This window comes from Alternaria conjuncta (assembly GCF_024043145.1).
Source record: "Alternaria conjuncta strain BMP 0040 chromosome Unknown scaffold_3, whole genome shotgun sequence".
NCBI classification, from domain to species: Eukaryota; Fungi; Ascomycota; class Dothideomycetes; order Pleosporales; family Pleosporaceae; genus Alternaria; species Alternaria conjuncta.
Genome location: NW_026250092.1, coordinates 1,562,304 through 1,586,545, shown reverse-complemented (window position 1 = coordinate 1,586,545; position 24,242 = coordinate 1,562,304). Strand labels below are relative to the sequence as shown.

Here is a 24,242-nt window from a genome sequence, read left to right as displayed (position 1 = left end):
CACCTCCCAGCCCTGCAGATCTGCACTTAAATATCTTTACTCCCCATACCTCCCCTCAACCCACTTTCTCCCTATCCAACCCCTGCACCCCCTCCAACCCCTCCTTCGTAGCCTCATAAACAACATCCGTGTCTAAATCCTTCATCACACCAATCACAACGCCTATGCTCTCGATGAAGCCGTTTACGGCGACGCGCAACATGCGGTTTGTGGTTGCGGCGTAGTTTACTTGTAGGACGCTTTGTTCTGTGGATGGGAATGTGGATGAGGGGGGTGTGGTGAGCGTGAATGCGCGGCGGACGAGGGGTGAGAGTTCGGCGTCGACGGAGAGGGCGCGGGAGGCGGTTGAGGCGAGGTGGGGGGTTGGGAAGGGGATGTTTAGGGTGCTGGGGTCGTGTTAGGGATGTGGTTTGCATCTTGTATGGACTGGAAACGTACAGGGTGCAAGGGAAGTCCTCTGCTTTCCAATCTTTCTGGTTGGCCATATTGGTGATGGTCTTGTTGTGCCGCTCGTGGTCTTTGTCTGCTCTACGACGTGTGTGGCGCTGAAAAAATATGTGGTCGAGTGTTGTATACCTAGTCAGGTTCTCTGACAGTCTTCGATGTCGATTTCGGCACGATGCGCGTTCAAGGATGCTAGCCTGGGCCGGTCTTCGCGATGAGGCTCAAATCGCGAAATGTGGGGGAGGGGTAGATTCCACCCCCATGCGGTAAGGCGCGTTCAGTGGAGCTATGACCCGCATGCCGCCAGCCATGCCAGGTACAATTGGAGAGAGCGTCATACATCATCATTGCTAGCTGAAATGTGCAATCGCGTCATGCGTCATTTGCTTTTGCATACCTCGGTTTCTTCAAGGCTTTTGCTTCCTTACACCCATCCACCTTGACTTCAACCATCAAATCGACCCAATTGACACATACACAACCTCACCTTCAACCCTCACCACCTACGTAATACATTGCTCGAAGCTCGACGGCCCAAGCCACCATGTTCCGCAACAGCATGATCCGGTCCACAAGGACTCTCCGTCTCACCGCCCCATCCGCACGTCCTTTCTCCATCTCGACCTCAAGACGCGTCGAGCAATACCCGAATAACCTAAGCACCAACTCCAAGACCAAGACGGACAAATACGATAGCGATAGCCCGCACGCGGTACAAGAGAAGGTCAAGCAGGGCGACACACACAACGTCCAGGAGAGCAATGCAAAGGCAGGCATAGAGTGAGTGGTTTCCAGCAACAAACATACGGGGACGGAAGGCAACGAACGTGGCTCATCGCAACATACGGCTAATACCATGAAGCAGCGCACAAAAAGAGGGCAGCGGTGGTCATGCGACTGAAGGAAAGGACTCGGCTGGTGGGAAGGAGAAGGCGAAGAAGGAGTTTCCCGAGGCGCCCGACCCAGCCATTGGCATGCAGGATGAGAGGGGTGGACGGGGTGGTTAAGTCTGCCTAGGCGTGCCGGGGTACGATGCAGTCTTCGAGCTTGTGTGCCTACGCTTGTCGATAAGCCTGCTCGTCTGCCTGGTGTTGTGTTCGATCAAGATCACAGGTTATGGTGTTATGTTCGGTCGAAGATCAATAACCTGTGATCTTGATCGAACGCAACACCAGTCAGATGAGTACATTCGTTGAGACGCCTAAGTGCATACAAAGAAACCGCATTGGAGGACGAGACTAGAACGAAGGCAGAGCATGTTGCTCGAACTCTAGGAATCAACATAATACGAAGAGATATTGCCAAGTCTGCGGATCCTACCACGGTGGCTTGTTGGTGTGAAGTATCGGATAACTACAAAATGCATCACTACCATTCAGAATCGGATACTGATACTGATCCGGCGATCCTCTCCGTACTATCCGCCGTATGTTTTGTTGCTCCGCACATTCCAAAACATTTCGCAAGGGACGAATAAAGGAAAGTCCATGCGGCCTACCCAAAGACCTACCAGACGATACGAACATGAAAGAACCCTCGACTAACCAACACAGGAAATACGCTCGCAACTCCATCATTCACTGTAGGTAGATAAATACTCGGAGCATCGTGCCTGTAGAAATAGTCCAGCACAGCGACCCATCAGCTCCATCAATCCACGCTCACTCTTCTCTACTCAACTCAACTCTACTCCACCACAGAGAAAGCACTCAACCAACCATCATCATCATGAAATTCCCAACCCTCTTCCTGGTCGCCCTCACCACCGTCGCGAGCGCGACCCCCATCATCTCCCTCGAACTAGCAGAACGCCAAATCATGACGGATAACCCAAAAAACATCTGTGGTACATGCGCTCTCGTCATCGATCTCTACACCAAGGTAAGTTTCTTGATCACAACTCCTGCCTTTGCCCATTGCATGACAAAGACCGATCTGACAATCCTTCCATAGGTAAACCACTGCCTCCCCAATGAAGTAAGAAAGAAGACAGGTGCTTGTTACGATGAACAGGTGTGCAAGGCTGTTAAGAAGAATCTGCTGTGCAAGGGCGCTTGCGGGTACAGTTGTATGGGGGTGTGATGGGCTGGCTGTTGTACAAAGAGTAACACGTGTACGTCCGGAGTAGCTTCCAATGGATTGGTGAGGGAGTTGTTTATTAAGCTTGTGGGGATGGTTGGATGGAATGGGCGGATGGGTATCTAGGGTGGGTGATAGTGATAGTGATGGGGATGTGATGGATATGTGTTGACGGGTTGTTTGTTCGGTTCTACCGCTCGCTTGGATATAGCTTTCCTGTTACCCTTTATTCACGCTCCCTGATCTACAAGCTCACTTCCCTCCATATCCTCCATCTAATTCCAGTCTCCAAGAGTTCTCATCGTGAACATGCCTCGACTCGCATTCGTAACGACCCTTTTCTTCCTCTTCGTTACGACAATCGTCGTTGCACACCCACTCGCGGCAACCCCTCCTCTCGACCAGCCAATCCCCAATCCCCCGTCTTTCCCACCTATCTATTACAAAAAGCCGGTCGCGAACGCCCCTAGGCATGAGGCGCACACATGCAGATACCATACCGGATACAACTGCTAGAGTAAGTCTCAAAGTGTTCCAATGCCAGCTAAGGATACAGCATGCTGCACTAAAGAGATAACAAAGGGAAATGAGCTGATGTCAATACAGTGCTGTTGTGACAATGCTACTGAACGTAGTTGAGAGTACGAGTGCGTGGTTCGCGGGCAGGATCTTTGGTATATGGATGAGTAGCTTTGGGTGCGGCACAGGCTAGATCGGCTGATGTTGGGGACGAGGGACTGTAACATGTCGAATCTATGCCTGGGACTGGTTGCTCTCCAGGACTATCGAGGAGAGATGAGGGATATGGAAAGATCGTCCATTGATGTCATTTCTGCTGTAGAGTAGATGGCTCCCGTCGTGATAGCAAGCTTAGGATAGTCGCTGCAGATGACGAAACTCTGCACGTGCTCCCGATTCATCAAGATACCGATAGTCTTGTGTAACACCTACCCTTCACTCCTGCAGTACCTTGCTGACCCTCAAGTTGACGCCGAAGTTGTAGTTCTTGTCAAAAGCCAGACCAAAGTCTCGATCCGGGGTGATGTTCTCGATAGAGGAATCTACAAGCTCCAGGTCGAAGTTCTGAACTATGGCCGCGATGGTGAGGTACAACTCCGCGTATGCGAGGCTAAACTCTGTTAGTATGGTTTCAACGTACAACATGGCATGACGTCTTACTTGATGCCGAGGCAAGCTCGGCTGCCCTTTGAGAAGGTAACGAGATACTTGTCGAGGTATTCTCCGCGGGCTTTGGCTTCGATCCATCGCTCGGGTCGGAAGATGTGAGGATCTGGGAATACGTCGGGGTGGTTATTGAGTAGATACGGGGATGCGCCGATGATGGTCTTGGATAGTGTTAGATGAGTGAAGCTCCAAAACGAGTGTCATACTTACACCAGATGGGATGAACAAGTCCTTGTAGGGAATAGGCTCAACGACCACGCGTGGAAAGCGGCCTGTGAAGCAACACTGGAAGCGGAGAGACTCGTTGATGACCGCCGTCTAGTCCGTGTTAGGCGGTACGACTGATTGTGGCGATCGACTTACCAGATACGGCAGAGCCTCGAGCTCGGTCAAGGTCGACGTAGAGTGGGACTCCAGCTCCGCTCGCAGCTTCGCCAATATACCGGGATACGTGAGCAAGTAGCACATCGCACAAGTCAGAAACCGAGCTGTAGTGTCCACACCAGCGAACAAGATAAGCGTGCCCTCGTCCTTCAATCGTTGCAGCGTCTTTTCTTCTTCAGGAACCTTAGAGCTGAGTAGCGCATCGAATATCGTCCTAGGCTTGGCTGGCTCCACTCCTTCTTGGCTCTTCTTCAGCGCCTCGAGGGAGTATCTCGTGATCCGGTTGTCGAAGTCCAACCAGCTGACGATAGACGGGTTTATACGGGTGATTAACCAGGCCGGAATGCGCATCAGAACCGCATCCATGGCCGGGAAGAATTTACGCAGGTTCAAAGTCAATGCTACGCCTTTGACGTCTCGCTGGAGCTCACACGGTAATCCAGGCTTATCGAGGTCGCCGAAACTCTCTCCGTACGCGTAGTGCGAGATGATGTCAACCGCGAGGCTGCCAAACATGAGATGTCCGATGAGTGTTTCTTCTGTACGATAGGCCTGTTTCATCAGCATGACCAACTTGTCGACTTTTGACTGGACAACATTCTCAAGATCCGAGATCGACTTCTTGGAGAACATGTTGGCAATGTAACCCCGCCGTTGTCGGTGCAGGTCATGGTCTTTGGTGGAGACTACAGACGTAGCTACGGTTTGTGAGAGCTCGGGGTGCTCTGTGGAGGCAGAGGTACGAAGTCAGTATATGTCTCACGTGCACTTCGTACAGTCAAAACTCACTGTTCATTTTCCGTCCAGCGCCTGAGTAGATCTCGGTGTAGAAGAAGGGATCGTTCAATGAGAGATGGTCCGGATTGACTCGTACCAGAGGGCCTGCGTACCATTAGCCAATGCTTTTTGTGTGAATTGCGTCGCGTCGCTAGTACTTACCATATTTCTCATGCATTTGGATGACCTTTTTGAGATACTGCCCACCTTGCAGGACGTCATAGTAAAACTCTGCTAGATATGACACCGCCGCCCACCACGGACCGGGAAAGTGTGCCAATGGGTGAAAAAAGACATTGTAGACGGTCTTGCTGGACCAGTACGCCAAGGCAACTGCGGCCAAGCCTTTGACTATGCTGAGTAGATCAAGCTCCATACTTTGTGATCGCGTTAGTGTTTGAGAAGGTAAGAAGGACACACAGTGCTTGACGTGCGTGGTCGAAGAAATGGTAGATAAAGATTTTGTGGGGTTACACGACAATCACACAGCAAGACTGCGCCACATCCGAAATTGGAAGGGCCCTCCCTCACTGCTCCTTGCTAGCTTTGCGTTTGCGTATGCGCACGGCTATTTTCTCCTTCGGTTGCACCAGTCCAAAAGCCGACTCCCGCAACTCAGGCATCGCTGCATCGATCAAATCCGGATCGCATAGCTGTATCTCGAACTCGTTGAATAGAACAGCCATAGTCGCTGCTTGCATGGCTCTGAAATAATGGCTAGCAGGGTCGAACGCCATCTCGTCACCGATTGCAGGGACCAGCAGCTCGAGATCTTGCGTGTCGAATCTCGCCTCATTCATGCTACTGCGGCTCTTTCGCTGACCATGTGCCTTTGAAGTGTCTTTCTCAGGGATCAAGAAGCGCTCAGCCCAGAATTCCTCCAATGGTTTTTCGACGGTGCGTGGCCGCGCCTTTGCCCACACTTTCGTGTTCAGTGCGAGATCTCGCGAAAACGAAATCCCATTGCAATTTCTGGGAAGTGTCCACTCGCTGTCAAGGGCAATATCAGCAGTTATGGTATATATCGTATACCTTGCCACACGGAGACGGCTGACCTCTGCCTGTAAAGACTGGAAGAGGGGCCTAGCTAGAATCCCATTCACATCATACGCGGCCGCTTTTGCTGACTTGCTTGTGGAGACCATCGCAGAAATCTGCTCGGCTAGGTATGGCTTGCGTAGCAATTCAATCGTGGTCCAAATAGCGCAAGGGATCAATTCCATATTCGAGCTATAATCATGTCAGCACGACTGTACGAGCCACGGTAATATAGTTTCACGGAGCATGCCTACTGGTGCATTACGTCTAACATCTCCGCGATTCTTGCCTCAAAAGGCAGCTGTTTGCTCGCAATCGTGTCATCAAGTTCTTGGATGAACTTCGAACCCCTATACTCGTCCAGATCTGCGTCATCGGGTCCAGTCTTCGCGAACTCGGTGCCACTGTGATTGACTTTCAGCCACTTTTCCACGCCCTGCCATAGCCGTTCGAGCGGCTCTTTGTAAGGTGCGGGTCTAAACAAAGATTGTACTGATAAGTAGTCTTGGATAGCGTCTTCGAACTTCCAGTAATCTTTTATGAGACCAGGATACTGTTTGAGAATGGCGGAGCCAAAGAGCAATTCCAAAGAGCACCTTGTAAGGACTTGCTGGAGGAACGACCAGACATCTTCTATCTGGGTCCAGCTGCTGACTTGAAACATCTTATCGTTCATGTTACGCGATAAGATATCGGTATACAGGTTGGTCATGGTGGCCAGCGAGCTGCCTTCCAGATACTTACGCGTTGTCACGCCACGCTGAGTTATCAAAAAATCTTGCGCGTTGACCGCGGCATCCTTATACTTCTTCCTAATGTCTCTGCGATAGCCTAGAATAACTTCGTGTATATTCCTCCTTGTGACGACTCCCCTACATGCTTGCATGACCTTCTTCGTATGTTCCGGGTCTCGAAGAACGGCGAAATCCAAGACGAGGAACGGCGCGAAATGTTCATATTCAGCACTAAGATGTGTCAGTACTCTTCCAATTACTACCACACAATAGAATTTACATCAGCTTCGCGAAGTACTTCTGCTGTCCGTTGAGAACGAAACCGAGATAATGGGAAGCTATTGGAACAGAGTAGGGAATCGATGGTGGTAATTTCCCTGACGCCTCCTTGTCCTTAAAATCTGAGTAGAAAATCCAAGTTGTAAAATAGTAGATCAAGGCAGGTGCGACGATCAGCAGGGCGAATATGAGTACGAGGAGCAACATTGCGGCTGTGATGGAGATGGGATGGATCGAGGTACCTCCAGGGCTAAGTGAAGTTTGACGAGCGCGCTATCTAAATGGGGTAACGTCCAATTTTCACGCGTCGCGCTAGTCCCCGCGATCCAATGCTCATGTCCGCCGTGATGGTCATCGCAAACCCACCCAACACTCTCACAATGGATCGACGCGTGCCAAATGCGAGGTCGAAACAAGGCACTGTCGTTGAACAGAAGCAACGATTCCTGCAGACCAGGAAACACATTTTATCGCGTCCAATACCGCCATCAGAACGGTTACGCACTCTTGCGCAAGATGGTGGCATTGAACTCAGTGTCATGAAAGGCGTGCTTGATAAAGGTATACAGTCGCCTCACTCACAGGCTCTACGCATCAGCACTAATGACCACCGAACAGTCAACCGCGACCTCAAACAGCACTCGCGAAAAGTCTACAGCCGGCAAATGATCGACCACGTAGTCGAGCAAATAGACATCCTATACTGGGACTCGGGCGCGCAACACGCCGACGACGACAACGAAGACGCGCACACTTCCTCCTCTTTACCCGAAAATGACGCGCACACGCTCTACCAAAACGACGACCTAACCCTCGACGAGAACATCGCAAAACTCCCTACCACATGGCCCGACCGCGACGCCGAAGTCACACCAGACGAATACCTCTCCTCCGTATCCCGCCTCCAAGAACTCTCTGCACATAGGCAGACGCTCCAGAACCGGCTTGATACATCCCGCACGTTGCTTTCGCTGCTAGAGCCGTACCGTAACCCCAAAGAGAATATACAGCCGAATCTGGTGTGGAAGGATGCGCCGCTTGCGTTGGAGCTGGCAAAGACGCGCACGCTCGCGATACGTGTCGCTGCGCGTGTGGAGGATAAGTTTGGAGATGTGCAAGTTCCTTCTACGGCGGAGGATGACGAGGATGTCGATATGGAGGGGCTGGATAATGAAGGGAGAAGGAAGGTGGATGCGGTGTTGGCGAGTTGGTAGTATTGGCCGACCTTCCTCAGTTTGGTGTTTGGAGTACACTTTGGCGTTTGGATATGATACCCCATGTTTATCACCTCATACATTAGCATACAACGTTTACAAACAGTAGGTATCGCGAAGCTCATGATATGGCCAAGGCGCTTCGACCCTCTTTCAGCAGCCCAACAAACCACCCCTCTCTATTACAAGCTACTCGTAGATATAGCTACCTGGCTAAGACCCACCCCCCACCTTCCCCCTCTCCTCAACCGTCCTCGCAATCTCATCTCCCAAGTCCGATCCCATCTTCTTGAACCCCTCAATCACACCCCGCTGATCCCCCACCCCCATCTCCTGACTCATCTTCCACTTGCCCCCTATATCCATTATCTCAATCTGCACCCCAATAATCGCCTTCTTCAATATCTCAATATAACTCGTCGGCGCGTCGTCAACTTCCCACGGCTTCTCGTAGCCCATAATCCCTTTCTCGGACTGGAGCGACAGGTCCCGGATCTGTTTGTCGAGGAAAGAGCCCGTGGAAGGGTCTTTTGTGTCGTGGAAAATGGTGGCTCGGCCGTAGACTTGGACGGCGGAGTAGTTCCACGTTGGGACTACTTTACCGCTTGCTGGTTTCGTCTCGGTGTAGAATTTCGGTGTGACGTAGTGGTGGGCTGGGCCGTTGAAGAGGATCATTATGTCGCGTGAGAGGGTTTGGATAGGCTGGTCTGTGTCGGAGTTGGTTTGCGATTCGAGATGTTCGATTAGGGCTTTGGCTTGGGGGTTGGCGCGGGCAATGTGGCCGCGCAGGACGCCGAGATGGGTCGAGTCAGCCTTGGGTTCTTCAGTGTCCAGGACCCAGGGGATGTGGCTTGATTGGAGGAAGGGGAATGATTTGGATTCGATAGCTGTGGTGAAGATGCCTAGTGGGTTTGCGTGGATAAACTGATGTAGTTTGGCAACATCTGCCTCGGCGTGAACGGCGCGGAGATACATCGTGGGTAGACCAGAGGTTGATGGTCTCATCCAATGTTTACGTGCTGATTGTGTCGGTTCTGTCGAATTTGAATGGTCTTAGGATGTAATTCGTTTGCGGGTTTCGGGCATGGTCTGTCTTGTAGCATCGACATGTCGGGCGTTCTATACGTAGGTATGATCGTGCCATAGGGCGCAAGAAGTACATGGCGTCTACGGCGTGTAACTAAAAGACCTAGCCAAAGATTGTTTGATGATACGGAATACGTGAGGGCTAGAACGCGAAGACGAAAGGACGAAGCGTGTCTATCCGCTCTTTGCCGGTCGAGTGTACAGCTGTAGTACGGTAAACATATCTACGTTGGGAATACTTTCTATTCTAAGAAGTTTAGATAAGTTGGGAGCATTTAGTATGCTATGGCGACAGCCTAAATCGCGTTGTGTACTCAGCACTGCAACCGATGGAGCTTGCCTAGGGTGTGACCCATGTGACGTCATGCAGCCCTCGTTAGCACTGTACAAAGCGGCACGTTATACGGCGTCCTGCCTCGTGGATTATCCGGGGATTATCGAAGCTTTATCGCTGCAAATCTGACAGCTCAACCGGGTCTACGAGACCTGAGTACAACTAGCATCGTAGATGTCAAGAAGCGAAATACCGAGCCGTGTTGTCGGAAATGCTCCGCACGCAAGGTGGGGTTGAGTCCTGATGCGGTAGGTGCGAGCGACTATCCTGATAAACGCAGTACGTATGAGCGTTATCATCGCCCTTTAGTCCGGCGCCAGTATCGGTACAGGTGTCTGTCTGAGCATTAGACAGACTGTACTTCATACCAAGCTTCTGTCATCGCCGCATACAGCGTACGCACATCGACAATGGGTTCAAACTGGGAGCAGCTTGCTGCCGACAAACGCAAGCGCATTGCCGAATCTATCCCCTCAGACTGGTTGATCCGAACACCTCCGAGCGACGACAATCTGTTTTCATATCCAAAGGAATCAGGCCTGCTTTCTGCAAAAGAGATTGAGATTACCGAATCATCGGCGACTGATCTCGTTGCTCAATTGGCGCAGGGCAAGCTGAAATCGGTTGATGTCACGCTTGCGTTTTGTAAAAGAGCTGCTATAGCACAGCAACTGGTGAGATGGGTTTAATGATAGGCAAAAGTGCATCGACTAACGACTGATCATAGACGAACTGCGTACATGAGTTCTTCCCCGAAGAGGCTCTTGCACAGGCCCGTGGTCTGGATGAGTATTATGCTAAGCATAACAAGCCCATTGGTCCTCTGCATGGACTTCCTATCTCGCTGAAAGATCAACTACGAATCAAGGTATGAAGCAATTACCTGCGTCAACATTCAGTTCACAACTGACATGCTCGATCAGGGGAAAGAGACATCAATGGGTTACGTCTCCTGGCTAGGAAAGTACGACGAAGAAGACTCCGTCCTCACAGCACTTCTCCGCAAAGCCGGTGCCGTCTTCTACGTCAAGACAAGTGTCCCGCAAACATTGATGGTCTGCGAAACCGTCAACAACATCATCGGCAGAACGACAAACCCACGCAACAAGAACTGGTCGTGCGGCGGAAGTTCGGGTGGTGAAGGAGCTATGATCGGCATTCGTGGAGGCGTCATTGGTGTTGGAACCGACATTGGCGGTTCCATTAGGATTCCGTCGGCGTTCAACTTCTTATATGGCATTCGTCCGAGTCATGGTCGTATGCCGTATGCGAAAATGGCGAATAGTATGGAGGGACAGGAGACTATTCACAGTGTCGTTGGACCCATAGCGCACTCGGCAGCCGGTGAGTGGATCGAGCTAAACTCATGTACACGGGTTGACTGACTACCCAGACCTGAGACTCTTCCTCACTTCGGTACTCCAACAAGAGCCCTGGAACTACGACTCGAAAGTCGTCCCAATGCCTTGGCGATCTGACCTGGAGGATGCCGTCAAAGCAAAGCTGGGCTCATCCGGCCTTACCATCGGGTACTACAACTGTGACGGCAACGTGAGTCTCATAGAACCACGTTATGATTACGCTCGCTAAAAGCACAGGTTCTCCCACATCCTCCGGTACTGCGCGGAATCGAGCAGGTAGTTGATGTCTTGAAGCAAAACAAACACAAAGTCGTGCCGTGGACTCCATACAAGCACGACTTTGCCCATGATCTCGCTGACAAAATCTATGGTGCAGATGGCAGCACGGTAAGATCCTAGAAATTGATTTCACGCAGTTCCGCATAGCTAATCGCTCAACAGGATGTGATGAAGGACATCAAAGCTTCCGGGGAGCCACCCATCCCCAACATCAAAGAACTCCTCAACCCTGATATCAAAAAAGCCGACTTGAACGATGTATGGGACATCCATCTGCAAAAGTGGGACTACCAGATGCAATATCTATTCAAATGGCGAGAGGTTGAGGCTGAGCTTGGTTGCGAGCTTGACTGTATAGTCGGCCCCATCAGTCCAACTGCTGCTATCCGACACAATCAGTTCAAGTACTATGGCTATGCTTCTGCCATAAACTTGCTCGACTTTACAAGCGTCGTCGTTCCTGTCACTTTTGCTGATAGCAAGGTCGATGGCAAGCGGGCGGATTACAAACCGTTGAATGATCTGGATGCAAGCGTTCAGGCGGAGTATGATCCTGCTGCTTACCACGGTGCTCCGGTTGCTGTTCAGGTGATTGGAAAGAAGTTGAGCGAGGAGAAGACGTTGGCGATTGCGGAGGAGATTGGGAGGTTGTTGGGTAATGAGGTGACGCCTTGAGGAATGGTCATACAGACGTACACACACAAAGACAAAATAAAAGGCACAAGTGTCAAGACGAATACTAGAAGTCTTCAGAATAGTGCAAGCTATGGGCTTGTGTGATCTGCACATGTGGCGTGAGTGTTGAAGTTCGGCCAATTGAGTCAAGGGCTTGGCGTGCGCCTCAGTGTGGCGCTGGCGCGTAGCTCTTCATAGAAGGTGGGAACAGGCTGGCGCGTGCGCAGTCTAATACGGCAATACGGAGCGGATTCCTGGTAGCAGAACGTCATCGAGTACGGGGAGGATGCTCAGATCGGGTCCATGCATGTGCCACAATCTTAATGCTCCTTACCCACAGAGACGGGTCGTACAACAGATGCCATCGTGAAAGCGGTGTTGTTCTGCTGCGCGCAACAAAATCACTGTGTCACTGTCAGCCTCAAAGAGAAAGGGCCTAGGCCAAACGGCTGTCTGTAGTTTCAGATTAAAGACCAGGCCAGCGGTTGTTTGGCTCAAACGGCGGGCGGTTGGCAAAGTAGCGCGCCCACCAGCGCCAGTGACGCCGCCAAGCCCCCGACTGACCGCGTATCAGGGAATGCGAGGGTTGAAACACGTCGCCGTGTGCGCCATGCCAGTCACCTCCAAGTTCATAATGAACCCTCTCTTTGACGTTCTCATTCACCCCCTCTGTGCGACTCTACTGCCCTAATAATTTATCTGCAACCGCAAACAACCGCGGCTGCTTTTCCCTGCCCTTCTTCCATGGCCATCTGCGCTTAAGACAGGGGTTCCGATTCACAACTTGACCGCATACGCGACCTGCACCGCTCTGAGCCATGTCCGACCCCAACAAGCCATCGCCAGAGTCGCGGCGGAACCAGAGCATCGAGAACTTCGCCGCCTCGCTGTCCACTGCCGCCGCCATTTTCGGCATCCAGATTGTTGTTTTTTTGATTCTGAGTGGCAACTGGAAGCTGCACAAGGGCGTCTCCAAGAAGAAGACCGAGGATGATGCAGACCAGGCCGACAAAGCGGCGGCGCGACAGAGTCTGTTCCACAAGATATAGTATGCGACGCCGCTTCCCTGCCTACATATCCCCATGTGCTAACCATTGCCAGCTACTACAAGACCGCCTTCGTTCCCGTAGCCAAGCGCATCGCAGCGCCCACGACCGCCATCGACTCATTCCGCAATGTCTTCACCATCAGCGATAAGGAGCTTATTCGCGTTGCCGGTGTCGACGGCTACCTCTTCCTCCAGTACCTGCAGCTCCTGCTCCGCATCTTCATACCCATGGCACTCATTATCCTGCCTGTCCTCCTACCCATAAACCGAAAGGGCGACGAGCCCGGTGTCTCGGGCTTGGACTCCTTCGCCTGGCCCAATGTCGCGTTCCCGAACAAGAGACATCGTCTGTGGGCGCACTGCATCATTGCCGTATCGGTCGTATGCTGGGTGTGCTTCAATTTCTACTTGGCGCTGAGGCAATTCGTGCGCCTCAGGCAGACCGTTCTTACCAGGCCCGAGCATCGTATCCGAGCATCTGCCACCACTATTCTCGTGCAAAGCATCCCTGAGAAGTGGCTCACGGTTCCTGCGCTCGACGCCCTCTATGATGTCTTCCCCGGCGGCATCAAAGATATCTGGATCAACCGCAACTACGACGATCTTATGGACAAGGTCAACGACCGAACCAAGATTGCACGGAGCCTTGAAGCGGCCGAAACAAATCTCATCATCACATGCACCAAAAAGCACAAGAAGATGGAGGAGAAGGCCGCCAAGGAAGCTGGAAAGAAGAAGTCCAAGGCGGAAAAGAAGCACGACGAGGCGATGCAGAACCACGCAATCAACCAGGAGACTCACGAACAAGGTGTGGACGCCGGTAACCCCCACGAGATCGAGCAACAACTCCAAAAGGTCCTGGCAGAGTCTGCATCATCATCATCCTCTTCTTCGCGGTCGACTTCACCTGATCGCAAGCGCGGCGTGAACATGAACCCATTGCCCTTTTTAGGAGAAGGCATGCACGCTGTCGGCAAAGGCTTCCGCGATGTCGGCCAGGGTGTGGATCGCTTCAACAAGAACGTCTATGGTGGAATGCGAGGAGTTTTCGGCGGAAAATCCCGTCAGGCTGGTCAAGCGCGGAACCCTGAGGAAGCACAGCCAAGTTTCGACGGCAGCGATGAGGTTCCAGCATCGTCACCCACATCTGCGGACTACCACCAAAGGGCCGCTAGCAGCGATACCCATACTCCATTGGCCACCAAAGAGAAGTACGATTCTGAAGGTACTGTGTCAGAGCCCAACTCTCCTCAGACGAACTTGAAAGCACCCGCAGCCGAGACGGACACTAAAGACGACAAGCCTGTACAGCCTGCATGGAAGCACCCGCTCAACAAGCTCAAGGCCATGTACGTCGGTCAGGGTGACTTTATAAGCCCAAGTCCATTCGTGAAAGAGGGAGAAGAGCTACCATTGGAAGTCAAGGATGCCAGTAAGATCAAGTACGACCTATCAGGCTTGTACGACGAGTCTATGGAAGAGGATGGCGAGGACGCTCTCTGGAGAAAATACATGAAGCCAAAGGACAGAGAAACGATGCGTCTGCCCATCTTGAACTTCTCGTGGTGGCCGTCGCTGCCTCTGATTGGCAAGAAGGTGGACACCATCTACCATTGCCGCAAGGAGCTTGCCCGCCTCAACGCTGAGATTGCCGACGACCAGGCTCACCCAGAGCGCTTCCCACTGATGAACTCGGCCTTTATTCAATTTAACCACCAGGTTGCTGCACACATGGCCTGTCAGTCATTGAGTCACCACATTCCCCGGCAAATGAACCCACGAACCGTCGAGGTTAACCCCAACTACGTCATCTGGGACAATTTGACCATGAAGTGGTGGGAGCGCTACCTACGCATGTTTGGTGTCATCCTACTCATCGTCGGACTTATTATCTTCTGGGGTATTCCCGTCAGTTTTACAGGAGCTCTGTCCCAAGTCGACTCTCTGACCGAAACATTGCCATGGCTTGGTTTCATCAATGATGCTCCTGACTGGGTCGTTAGTTTGATTCAGGGTGTGTTGCCACCAGCCTTCTTGGCCATTCTCTTCGCTATTCTGCCCCTACTCCTGCGCTTCCTGGCTGGTCTTACCGGTACGACGACATTTGGCGAACGCGAGTTGCTTGTACAGAACTTCTACTTCGCCTTCGTATTTGTCCAACTGTTCCTGGTTGTTTCCATCTCTACTGGTATCACTTCGACCATCGACGATCTGCTCAACGATCCCCTCAGTGTCCCCCAGACATTGGCGCAGAACCTCCCCAAGGCCGCCAACTACTTCTTCTCTTACATGATTCTGCAAGCGCTAAGTATCAGTTCCGGTACTCTGCTGCAAATTGGTGCTGTCGTTGTCATCATCTTCCTCCGTTTCCTGGACACCACACCGCGCGAGAAGGTTTCAAGGGTGTTGCAAAGGCCGGGTATCAACTGGGGTACCATGATCCCGGTCTATACCAACTTTGCCGCCATTGGTAAGTTTGTCAATCGAGACAAACGTTTACATAAACTAACGATGCCCAGGTCTCATCTACTCAGTTGTCGCGCCCTTGATCCTAATCATGATGTTGATTACCTTTAGTCTCTTCTGGTTTACCTACAGGTACCAGATGATCTACGTCAGCTACGCCAAGGCCGAAACCAACGGTCTCATCTTCCCCAAAGCGGTCAACCAGCTTTTCACTGGACTCTACTTCCTCGAGCTCTGCATGATCGGTTTGTTTTTCCTGCAGGAAGACGAGCAGGGGAGGCAATCGTGTTTCCCTCAGGCTATCATCATGATCATCATTATGGTCTTCACTGTGCTTTACCAGGTCGTGCTGAACAGAGCGTTCGGGCCTCTCTTCACGTACTTGCCAATTACATTCGAAGACGAGGCGGTCCTGCGAGACGAAGAGTGGCAGCGGGCACAGGCCAGCAAGTGGGAACGGGAGGACGAACACCAAGGTCTGATGTCTCAGGAAGACGCACAGCGGACAGCCGAGGAGCGCGAACGAGCCCACCTAGACGAACAAAACCGCCTCGAGGAAAGGAAGGAACGCGAGGCAGCCCATGGCCCTGGATCATACGAGCTCAGCAATCTGGATGGTAACATGCCACCCGCCGGCTACGGACAGTCACCTCGACCCGACAATCGTGCGCGCAACTCAAGCTGGGCTGACCGCTCACAACGCTCCCGTCGCAGTTCGCGCTCGCAGTCTCACCACAAGAAGCGCAAGGACCCTCTAGACATTATGACCAACGCCCTCAAGAAGGGTCTCGACGACGTCGCAAAGCCCATCCGCGACGCAGAAGCGCAAGTCCTTCCCGCTGGCAACCTTTTCGACGAAGTCGACGACGAGCTCGCCGACATTGAGCCCGAGGCCCGCCAGAAGCTCATCAAGCGCTCCTTCCAACATCCCGCCACCCGCGCCATCCAGCCCGCCGTTTGGATCCCGCATGACGACCTGGGTGTTGCTAAGGACGAGATCCAGCGTACTAGTGCGTTTACCAAGCGCGTGTGGATCACAAGTGTGAATGCGCGCTTGGATGCGAGTGGCAGTGTGATTTACAGGGGATTGCCGCCGGATCGGGATCCGTTTGAGAATATTGAGGTTTAGACGGGTAATTGTTATAAGATGGGAGGAAAACTTGTTGTATCATCATTGTGGTATGGGTGTTGTTTTCTTTTCTCTTTTATGTTAGCCGTTCGCGGCACCTTTATAGCATACAAGCATAGCGTGGAGTTTCAAGGCATTGGGGGGGCATCAGATGCATTCGTCTTCTTCTAAGACTATTACTACCTATTCCGTATCACTACCTAACATTAGAGGTGTAGGACCTGATCCGTTATTCAAAATATCAGATCCTCCAGATTATCGTTCCAGCCGCACACAAACTCGTCTGTTTCCGCATTCGCAAGCCCATCATCCGCTGCAGCTCTAGCATCAAAGGCATCCATGAGCTCCTCAAAGGAACCCTGCTCCACGATGCAAGGTTCCTGCGGTAGCGGGGGGTCCGCCCATATGCTCTCAGCCGCTGTACACGCGGGGTTCATGAAGGCCGGGAGGTCCTCAGCGGGCGCCACATCCATGTTTGCAAACCATGAAGGGTCCGTGGCATCTACCATATCCCCACCACCGAACAACAGCTCCATGTCGGCCCTACCCGGGAGGTTGTCAACGGTTTCTACAGCTTCGGCGCTGTCTTGTCCACGCTCTTGTAGGCGGCAGGGGGTTCCTGCCTCGACGCGTTGGTCGATGGTGTACTCGTTGAAGCCGGCAAACGGGGCGGGTTCGAACGTGTAGTTTTCCTCTGATGAGGAGTTGGTGGTGGTGGTCGTGGTGGTGTCAGGGGTTGGTACCTGGGCTACGACGACCGGCCTGGTCTTGGGAGGTCTTCCCCTCTTCTTTGGTACCTTGGGCACCTCGTCCATAGGCTTCGCCTTAGGAGGCCTGCCCCTCTTCTTTGGTACCTTTGGTACCTCATCTTCGCCTCCTGACTGCCTCTTTCTCTTGGTAGGCGCGGGGGGAACGGGGACGGAGGGAGTTGTTGGCCATGTTGGAGGAGGCACCGCTCCGCCATCATCCCGTGTGAGGTCGAAAACCTGACCAGTGGTAGTAGCATCGATGATGCTACCCTGCTGCTGCCACCCAGGCGTGAAGTGCCTTCTAACATTCTGAAACATAGGCTTTGGGACGAAAGCAGCCTGAACCACAGGCTGACTAAACCTCTGTGGCTGCTGTGCGTAGGGAGAAGAATAGCAATTAGTGGCAGCGACGCCAGGAGTGCTCACGGCGCCGGGTTGTGGCCTACCCGGCATGTGAGAGTAGTATTGCTGCTGGTTGGGGACGAAACCAGCAGGAAAGCGATTAGTGGCAGCGACGCCAGGAGTGCTCACGGCGCCGGGTTGTGGCCTACCCTGCATGTGAGAAGGGTATTGCTGGTGGGGGACGAAACCAGCAGGAAAGCAGTTGGCGGCAGCGACGCCGGGAGGAGGGAGCTGTTGTGGCATGCTCATTCGTTGTGGCATGCTCATTTGTTGCGGCATGCTCATCTGCTGTGGCATGCTTAATTGTTGGGGTGGGTAGGTTGGCCTTGGAGCGGAGATGGTGATCCACTGCTGCAAGCCTTCACTCCACATGCGCTGGTGTTGGGTTGCGGTGTAGGCGGAGTAAGACATGTTGGTGGATGTGGAGGGTTTTTGTTGTGTGTGGGTGGAGAGTTTGGTAGTTCAAGATACTTCTGAAAGTTGTGATGGTGAAAGTAATTTGGTCTGAGAATTTGAGATATTAGGAGAGACGGAAGGGGATGTCAGCTATTTATTGCAGCGCAGGAAAGAGGATGTTCGGACTGCGAAATATTGTAACCTTGGTTCATTTTGAGGTGTTTTCATGACTGTATGCTATGGATGTAACAGCGGTGTTGGAGGCCGAGCACATAGGCGAAACCAGACCAGTAGAGAGCATTGCAATTACCTGAGAAGACACGGAACGTCCTCCCAGCCATCCATCAGTCACTTAGGCCACAAACAAGCCTATCGAGTCGATGTCCATTACGCGCGACCGTGCACACATGGTTGATCTGTGACTCTTCTCAAAATTTCCTCGAGCCGAGCCACTATGCTAGCCGCTTGTGTCGGGGCCACAACCCGTGATGATACCAAAATCCCCTAGAGTCCAGCTTCCGACCCAAGGCACCCATATCGCGCGGTAAAGCACGGATACCCTGCTCTTCCATGAGTTCGCCCACCCATTTAGCGAACTCCTGGCGCGTCTCCACCTCTTCCTTGGTCATAGACGACTCGGTCATAGAGCTGAAGCTCATGATGAGATCGAACCAGTCGTACACGCGCATATCAGCAATGATCCAGCGCTTGCCCGGCGTAAACTTCCGATGAGTTGCGATGATCGCTCTTGCGACGTCTTCGCCGTGGATGAAGTGCACAGCTCCTCGCTTAGCAACATCGTCTTTGGACTGACCGAGGCGAGGCAGCCATCTCGCGGGGACGCGCTCGCCGCCGTATAGACCCGATAAATTCAGCACACAGCCGTGGAGCGCTAGCAATTCGTCTTCCGCGATAGCTCGTTTATCCTCTTTGTCGTATGGCGCGTCATCAGCGCTCCAATCATTGGGTAGTTTATTGAAGATGCCCGTGGATCCGAGCTGCACCCAATTGTTCTTTGCGCCGTGAACCGAGCGGTAGAGACCTACGATGGTCTTTGACTGCGAGTGCCCCACCAATGGAAAGGTGATGACTACGGTTTGCGCTGCAGGCAGGCGCTTGTATGGCTCCGCATCACCAGACTCCGGGTCGAACTTGAACGGGATCGTGTTGTCTCTTCCGGTGGTGGTGGTCGCGGCATACGTGATATCGGTGTCTTCTAGTTGCGGAATCAGGAACGTGGACGTCCATCCGGCGCCCAGAATGAGTAGGTCCACCTCTTTCATTTGCTCGCGTAGCATTCTGTGTTGCAGGTGTGATGATTATTGCCGTGCGATATGTATCATACACGAGAGGCTGCTTGTTTCGATGTTATGACTTCAAGACGTTGAGCCAATGGGTGACACAAGGTGGGAGCCACAGCTGGTGTTGTCGTATGAAGTCGTGACGTCTGCACCCGAGCCAAATTAGCTTGCTTGATGCACGGCCCATCTGTTCGGCGCAACCATCCGCACGGGAATTCTAGCTAACCTGCAGGAGGCTGATGTTACTTATTTGAAAGCCTTTATACTTCAGACTTTTCCGGGTTCACACGAGGCCATGGGCTATGTATGCTGCATCTCAAGGTTGAGGTAAGTAACATGTTGAAAGCGACGAAGATATGGGTTTGGCATCCGAAAACTTGGTTCTAGAGATGTCAATCCAGCCATAAGAATCTAATGGGAGCAAGTTGAATCATAACTATAGCCGGCGCCTTCTTAGTCCAGACAACAGTTTCTCGATTGGGTAAGTTGTAGAGACGTGGATTCTCGCAAATCTGCTTTCAGTCGAAATCTGGAATTGACGTCATGTGCGGGAGCTTGTTCTCACGTGCCAGCGCGGTTAGCCCATTACATCTGAAACGCGCTGATTGGCTGCTTCCACTTCCAGGGGCCGCGTCTTCGTCATCACTATGAGCTGCGCATCAGCCCGCGGGCTCAGATAAGTTGTCGCAAAGATCATTCGCTCATTGCAGGCTGTTTGCGCATTCCAATTGATCATCCAATGCGAACATCACGAGTTTCCCGAGACGCGTCCCGCGTTGTCGCAGCGAGTCGCACGCAACGAGCGTTACGTCAGACACGAAGCGCAACCAATGCGCCAGCTCCAGTCAAACGCGAGCCAGGTAGCGACGAGAATGCTGGATCAGATTCAGACCTCAGCTCTGCGCCAGCGGACTCCGCCTCCGATGGCGAGACGCGACGTATGCCTATGAAGAGGAAAAGAGGCCAGGATATGCCAATCATGGTAAAGAAGGAGGTAGAGGAGACATCAATCACTGCAATCGCGTCTCCGAAGAAAGTCGCCAAGGTCAAGAAAGCGCGTCGTGCGCCTGCGAAGAAGATCAAGACCAGCGATGGAACTGTCACGATGGAGCCACCTGCGAATTGGGAGGAGATATATACCCTGACGAGGGAAATGCGGAATGAGAACCTCGCACCGGTGGATACTATGGGTTGCGAGAGCCTGGCGAAGGACATCAGATCGCCTCGCGATCGAAGGTTTCAGACGCTCATAGCTTTGATGCTGAGCAGCCAGACCAAAGACACTGTCTTAGCGCCTGTAATGCGAGGCATGCAGGAGAGGATGCCTGGGGTATGTGATCCGAAGCTATATGGCCATTCCCAGCTAACATAGTGCAGGGCTTCAACCTCGAATCGGTTCTCGCTTTAGAACCCCCCGAACTGAACGCGTTCATCAACAAAGTCGGCTTCCACAACCTGAAGACCAAGTACATCAAGCAAACGGCCGAGATATTGAGAGACAAATTCGACGGCGAAATTCCAGATACTATCGAAGGGCTGGTGTCGCTACCGGGTGTCGGACCTAAGATGGGGTACCTGACGATGAGCGCAGCTTGGGGCAAAACCGAGGGTATTGGTGTCGATGTCCACGTCCACCGCATCACCAACCTGTGGGGCTGGCACAAGACGCAGCAGCCAGAACAGACGCGTGCAGCACTGGAGTCATGGCTACCAAAAGACAAGTGGCATGACATCAATAACCTGCTCGTGGGCTTTGGGCAGACGATATGCCTGCCTGTGGGCAGGAAGTGTGGCGATTGCAAGTTGGCGGAGAGAGGTCTCTGTCCTTCAGCAGTCGTAGCTAAGAGCACGAAAGTCAAGAAAGAAGCTGTTGTGAAAGTAGAAGCGCCCAATGGCAGCGAAGAGGCGGTGGTGAAAGAAGAGAAGGTGGTGGCTGAAGTCGATGAGATCAAAGCAGAAGACGTGGAAGCTGCGATAGACATAGAAGATATTGGGCAGGCGCCACGAAGGAGGCCGCAGAGAAAGAAGTAGTAAGTAGTCCTAAAACATATCCTGAAGCCATGGCACGGCGTCTGACCTTCAAATCAGAAGCGCACACCTTGAACACAGTATTACATTTTGTCGCGTCGGTTTGGTGTTTAGCAGCAAACACTCTAGTACGGTCCTGGAGTGGGCCCTTTCGTCATGCAGACATTGGGACCATATCGCGCCTTCCAGTCTTCACCAGGCAACAGCACGCGATCGAGCTCTTGTCTTCATTCCTTGGTCTACTCACCGTGAACTTCTGCGAGCGTCCCTAAACGAGTGCTGACAGCGCTTCTGTCACCTCATCCTACAGGCAATTCACTGCACACCAGCCAAGTGCTGCCTGGTCAAGCACGGTCTTTGGTCCCTGGCGACCTCATCCGTGGTACTCAAATACGTTCCCCCACGCCTACTTAAGCATTCGCGATTGGCCCATCCCTCAACCGCACCTGAGAAGAGAAATTCTACCGATCTCACTTCCGTAGACGCAGCCCACAACGCCGCTGCACCTACACCACAGCAGCTAACTACCACAAGGCCCAACGACCAGCATCCACTACCACGCCATTCACCAGTGTGGGAGCCATCACTATGCCATCTCGACCAGAATACGAGGCGCCTACTCGGAGTCAGTCACAACGTGAGGGCCGTTGCACTGCATCCGAATCAACAAACTCCGACCCTGCATACGTCCCCATTCTCCAACGCGCCTTTCCGCGCGTCGCGATTCTACTGACATGCGCCATCTACCTCGCATCATCATTCGCAGCTGTCTACGTCGGATTCCACGGCATCGCGAACATGATATCCCCTCGACATGACCAAGCGGTAGACGAGTACTTGGTACTTTCAACATCCAAGTACACAGAGGATGCACTATACAAGAATCTGGACACACTTCTCTCTAGCCAACTGAACCGCGGCTTCATGGAGACTCATGAAGACTGTCTTGTCCGCGGTCTAAAGGAGGCCAACTACGAACTCTACGGCCTCGGCTTTCAGTACCCTGACATGCGCACGCAGGTCATGGACTGGACGATGGAGAACTGTGGTAGACTGCAGTACACGCCACAAGTGGTGATACAGGATCCAACCCCACAGCAGGCTGTGCTGACATTCTGGGCGGATGCCAGCTATCGCTCTCGCCGTATACTTGAGGGAGCTCTGGGTGCCGTGCAGCAGCAGGCTCGTCGCTTCTGGAACCGACTTTCCAGCGCGTTCACGCATAAGAAACCATCTCCCCTCACCGAACACGTTCCTGTTAGTGCCAACACTAGCGGAACGCCTCCTCCGAGCCGAGCCCTGCCCAAGGTACCGTTCGGCTTCGCTCTGCGCTGCGAGCCCACCGAACCATGCCGCCTAGTCTACCCATCCGGTTCTTCTAAGCGTGCAAATAAAGTCAGCGTCTCACGCGAGGTCCTCGCGAAGCTCAAACGCGAGATCAAAGAAATGCGGGACGCCAGCCGCCAGGTCAAAAAAGCTAAATGGGCTACGGAGCAGGTTGTGATCTTTTTCGACTACATCCACGCCTCTATCTTGGTGGTCATGTTTGCGATCATCTTCGGTGTGGCCCCGTTCGTCATACGCAAGGCCGTTCGCCCTCCTCCCCCTTCCCGCAAGCCGGAACAGATCAAAATCATGCCCGCATCCCTGCATTTTTGTTTTGTAGGGAGACTGATATCAGAGCTGTTGTTTTCGTACCCAATACAGCTCCCGTATGGCGCCCGGTGGGTAACGCCCTTCCAGCTCTACTTCCTGTTCGTTGGTAACACGATGCTTCTTCAATTCTTCATCATTAGCGGACCGCGGTTCGAGAATATCAACCTCGTATACAAGCAGATCAAAGAGCTCTACTTCATCGCCCGAGGGTGGGAGATACCTGACGGAGCGATGGACAGCATGTTGACTTGGTACGGAGTTCACATTCAGCCGGCGGACCCCAAGCCCAAGCCTACGGAGGTTCCTGGTGGAACGATGGATAACATACTCGCTTGGAACGGAATTCGCTTTGAAGCGGTGGACTCCAAATTCAAGCTTCCGGAGGTACCTAGCGGAGTGATTGACAAAATGTTCTATCAGTGCGGAGTTCAGTTTCAATACGCGGACCCTAAACCCAAGCCGACGGAGGAACCGGCCACGGTCAAAGTAACCATGTCTTCCCCATCTGATAACCGCCAACATCACGGGCAGTCGCACCCATCGCACCAGGGTCTGGCCGCTCCGACCACTTCACTCCAGGAAGGTCCCAAGGCACACTTCAAGAAGGTCCAAGAAGGTCCCGAGGCACACTTCAAGAAGGTCCAAGAAGCGTCAAAATCTCAGCCGGCCGAGTATATCGATGTTCCCTATATCGGATCCGTCGTCGATACTGACAGCGAGACCGAGTCTGAGGACGAGCATGGTAGCTTTGTTGACCTGGCCTGTGGTGTTACCCCTCAAGTCAGCGATGCGGAATCTGGCTGGTCTATTGTGGATGCTTAGGAGCGGCATGAACATCTAGTATAGGATATGGCACGGTTGTTGTTTCATGGCATGTAGCACGGGAGTTGTCAGGCATGTCGGCGCTAGAGCTGTTTCGTCTGGCACGTGTGGTGCAAGTATGGTATATGTACAAGAACATGGTCCTTTTCGCATGGCAATCGATGTCAGCCTCAACGGCTGTCGGTATCTACTAGTAGTATCAGCTCAATACAAATGATGAATTTCATGTCATCCCCATTCGTGACCGTGATATTCAGAAATGTCGAGCATGAGGACGATATAGTTGGGAAAGATGAGATGGTTTAGAAGGGTTGGAAGACAGTGAAAGTTGCTATAATCCACACCTCTTGAGGACTTGCCTAATCGGGACCATGTT

The 24,242-nt window shown here is 52.6% G+C and overlaps 12 protein-coding genes across 12 annotated transcripts; 6 read left to right on the top strand and 6 right to left on the bottom strand.

Annotated features, from left to right (window-relative positions):
- Positions 1–55: 55 nt before the first annotated feature.
- On the bottom strand, positions 56–485 carry J4E85_002507 (uncharacterized protein; the record flags this gene model as incomplete). Its single annotated transcript, XM_051466785.1, has 2 exons — positions 56–386; positions 439–485. 2 exons carry the CDS (start codon positions 483–485, stop codon positions 56–58), a joined length of 378 nt encoding a protein of 125 aa, XP_051329640.1.
- Positions 486–988: 503 nt separating this feature from the next.
- J4E85_002506 (uncharacterized protein) lies at positions 989–1,451 on the top strand (the record flags this gene model as incomplete). The annotated part of the gene is made up of 2 exons (XM_051466784.1): positions 989–1,224; positions 1,307–1,451. The coding sequence occupies 2 exons, from the start codon at positions 989–991 to the stop codon at positions 1,449–1,451; spliced, it is 381 nt and encodes a 126-aa protein (XP_051329639.1).
- Positions 1,452–3,477: 2,026 nt separating this feature from the next.
- Positions 3,478–5,245, bottom strand: J4E85_002505 (uncharacterized protein; the record flags this gene model as incomplete). Its single annotated transcript, XM_051466783.1, has 6 exons — positions 3,478–3,652; positions 3,703–3,869; positions 3,919–4,026; positions 4,072–4,817; positions 4,882–4,974; positions 5,032–5,245. The coding sequence occupies 6 exons, from the start codon at positions 5,243–5,245 to the stop codon at positions 3,478–3,480; spliced, it is 1,503 nt and encodes a 500-aa protein (XP_051329638.1).
- Positions 5,246–5,396: 151 nt separating this feature from the next.
- J4E85_002504 (uncharacterized protein) lies at positions 5,397–7,127 on the bottom strand (the record flags this gene model as incomplete). The annotated part of the gene is made up of 4 exons (XM_051466782.1): positions 5,397–6,099; positions 6,162–6,738; positions 6,784–6,872; positions 6,922–7,127. 4 exons carry the CDS (start codon positions 7,125–7,127, stop codon positions 5,397–5,399), a joined length of 1,575 nt encoding a protein of 524 aa, XP_051329637.1.
- Positions 7,128–7,300: 173 nt separating this feature from the next.
- J4E85_002503 (uncharacterized protein) lies at positions 7,301–8,134 on the top strand (the record flags this gene model as incomplete). Its single annotated transcript, XM_051466781.1, has 2 exons — positions 7,301–7,481; positions 7,539–8,134. 2 exons carry the CDS (start codon positions 7,301–7,303, stop codon positions 8,132–8,134), a joined length of 777 nt encoding a protein of 258 aa, XP_051329636.1.
- Positions 8,135–8,347: 213 nt separating this feature from the next.
- J4E85_002502 (uncharacterized protein) lies at positions 8,348–9,109 on the bottom strand (the record flags this gene model as incomplete). Its single annotated transcript, XM_051466780.1, has 1 exon — positions 8,348–9,109. One exon carries the CDS (start codon positions 9,107–9,109, stop codon positions 8,348–8,350), a length of 762 nt encoding a protein of 253 aa, XP_051329635.1.
- Positions 9,110–9,964: 855 nt separating this feature from the next.
- J4E85_002501 (uncharacterized protein) lies at positions 9,965–11,869 on the top strand (the record flags this gene model as incomplete). The annotated part of the gene is made up of 6 exons (XM_051466779.1): positions 9,965–10,228; positions 10,282–10,422; positions 10,478–10,898; positions 10,948–11,105; positions 11,153–11,302; positions 11,357–11,869. 6 exons carry the CDS (start codon positions 9,965–9,967, stop codon positions 11,867–11,869), a joined length of 1,647 nt encoding a protein of 548 aa, XP_051329634.1.
- An 818-nt stretch (positions 11,870–12,687) lies between these two features.
- On the top strand, positions 12,688–16,512 carry J4E85_002500 (uncharacterized protein; the record flags this gene model as incomplete). The annotated part of the gene is made up of 3 exons (XM_051466778.1): positions 12,688–12,917; positions 12,971–15,387; positions 15,437–16,512. The coding sequence occupies 3 exons, from the start codon at positions 12,688–12,690 to the stop codon at positions 16,510–16,512; spliced, it is 3,723 nt and encodes a 1,240-aa protein (XP_051329633.1).
- A 233-nt stretch (positions 16,513–16,745) lies between these two features.
- J4E85_002499 (uncharacterized protein) lies at positions 16,746–18,074 on the bottom strand (the record flags this gene model as incomplete). Its single annotated transcript, XM_051466777.1, has 1 exon — positions 16,746–18,074. One exon carries the CDS (start codon positions 18,072–18,074, stop codon positions 16,746–16,748), a length of 1,329 nt encoding a protein of 442 aa, XP_051329632.1.
- A 437-nt stretch (positions 18,075–18,511) lies between these two features.
- Positions 18,512–19,357, bottom strand: J4E85_002498 (uncharacterized protein; the record flags this gene model as incomplete). Its single annotated transcript, XM_051466776.1, has 1 exon — positions 18,512–19,357. The coding sequence occupies one exon, from the start codon at positions 19,355–19,357 to the stop codon at positions 18,512–18,514; it is 846 nt and encodes a 281-aa protein (XP_051329631.1).
- Positions 19,358–20,099: 742 nt separating this feature from the next.
- J4E85_002497 (uncharacterized protein) lies at positions 20,100–21,391 on the top strand (the record flags this gene model as incomplete). Its single annotated transcript, XM_051466775.1, has 2 exons — positions 20,100–20,690; positions 20,738–21,391. 2 exons carry the CDS (start codon positions 20,100–20,102, stop codon positions 21,389–21,391), a joined length of 1,245 nt encoding a protein of 414 aa, XP_051329630.1.
- Positions 21,392–21,976: 585 nt separating this feature from the next.
- Positions 21,977–23,866, top strand: J4E85_002496 (uncharacterized protein; the record flags this gene model as incomplete). Its single annotated transcript, XM_051466774.1, has 1 exon — positions 21,977–23,866. One exon carries the CDS (start codon positions 21,977–21,979, stop codon positions 23,864–23,866), a length of 1,890 nt encoding a protein of 629 aa, XP_051329629.1.
- Between the last annotated feature and the right edge of the window lie 376 nt (positions 23,867–24,242).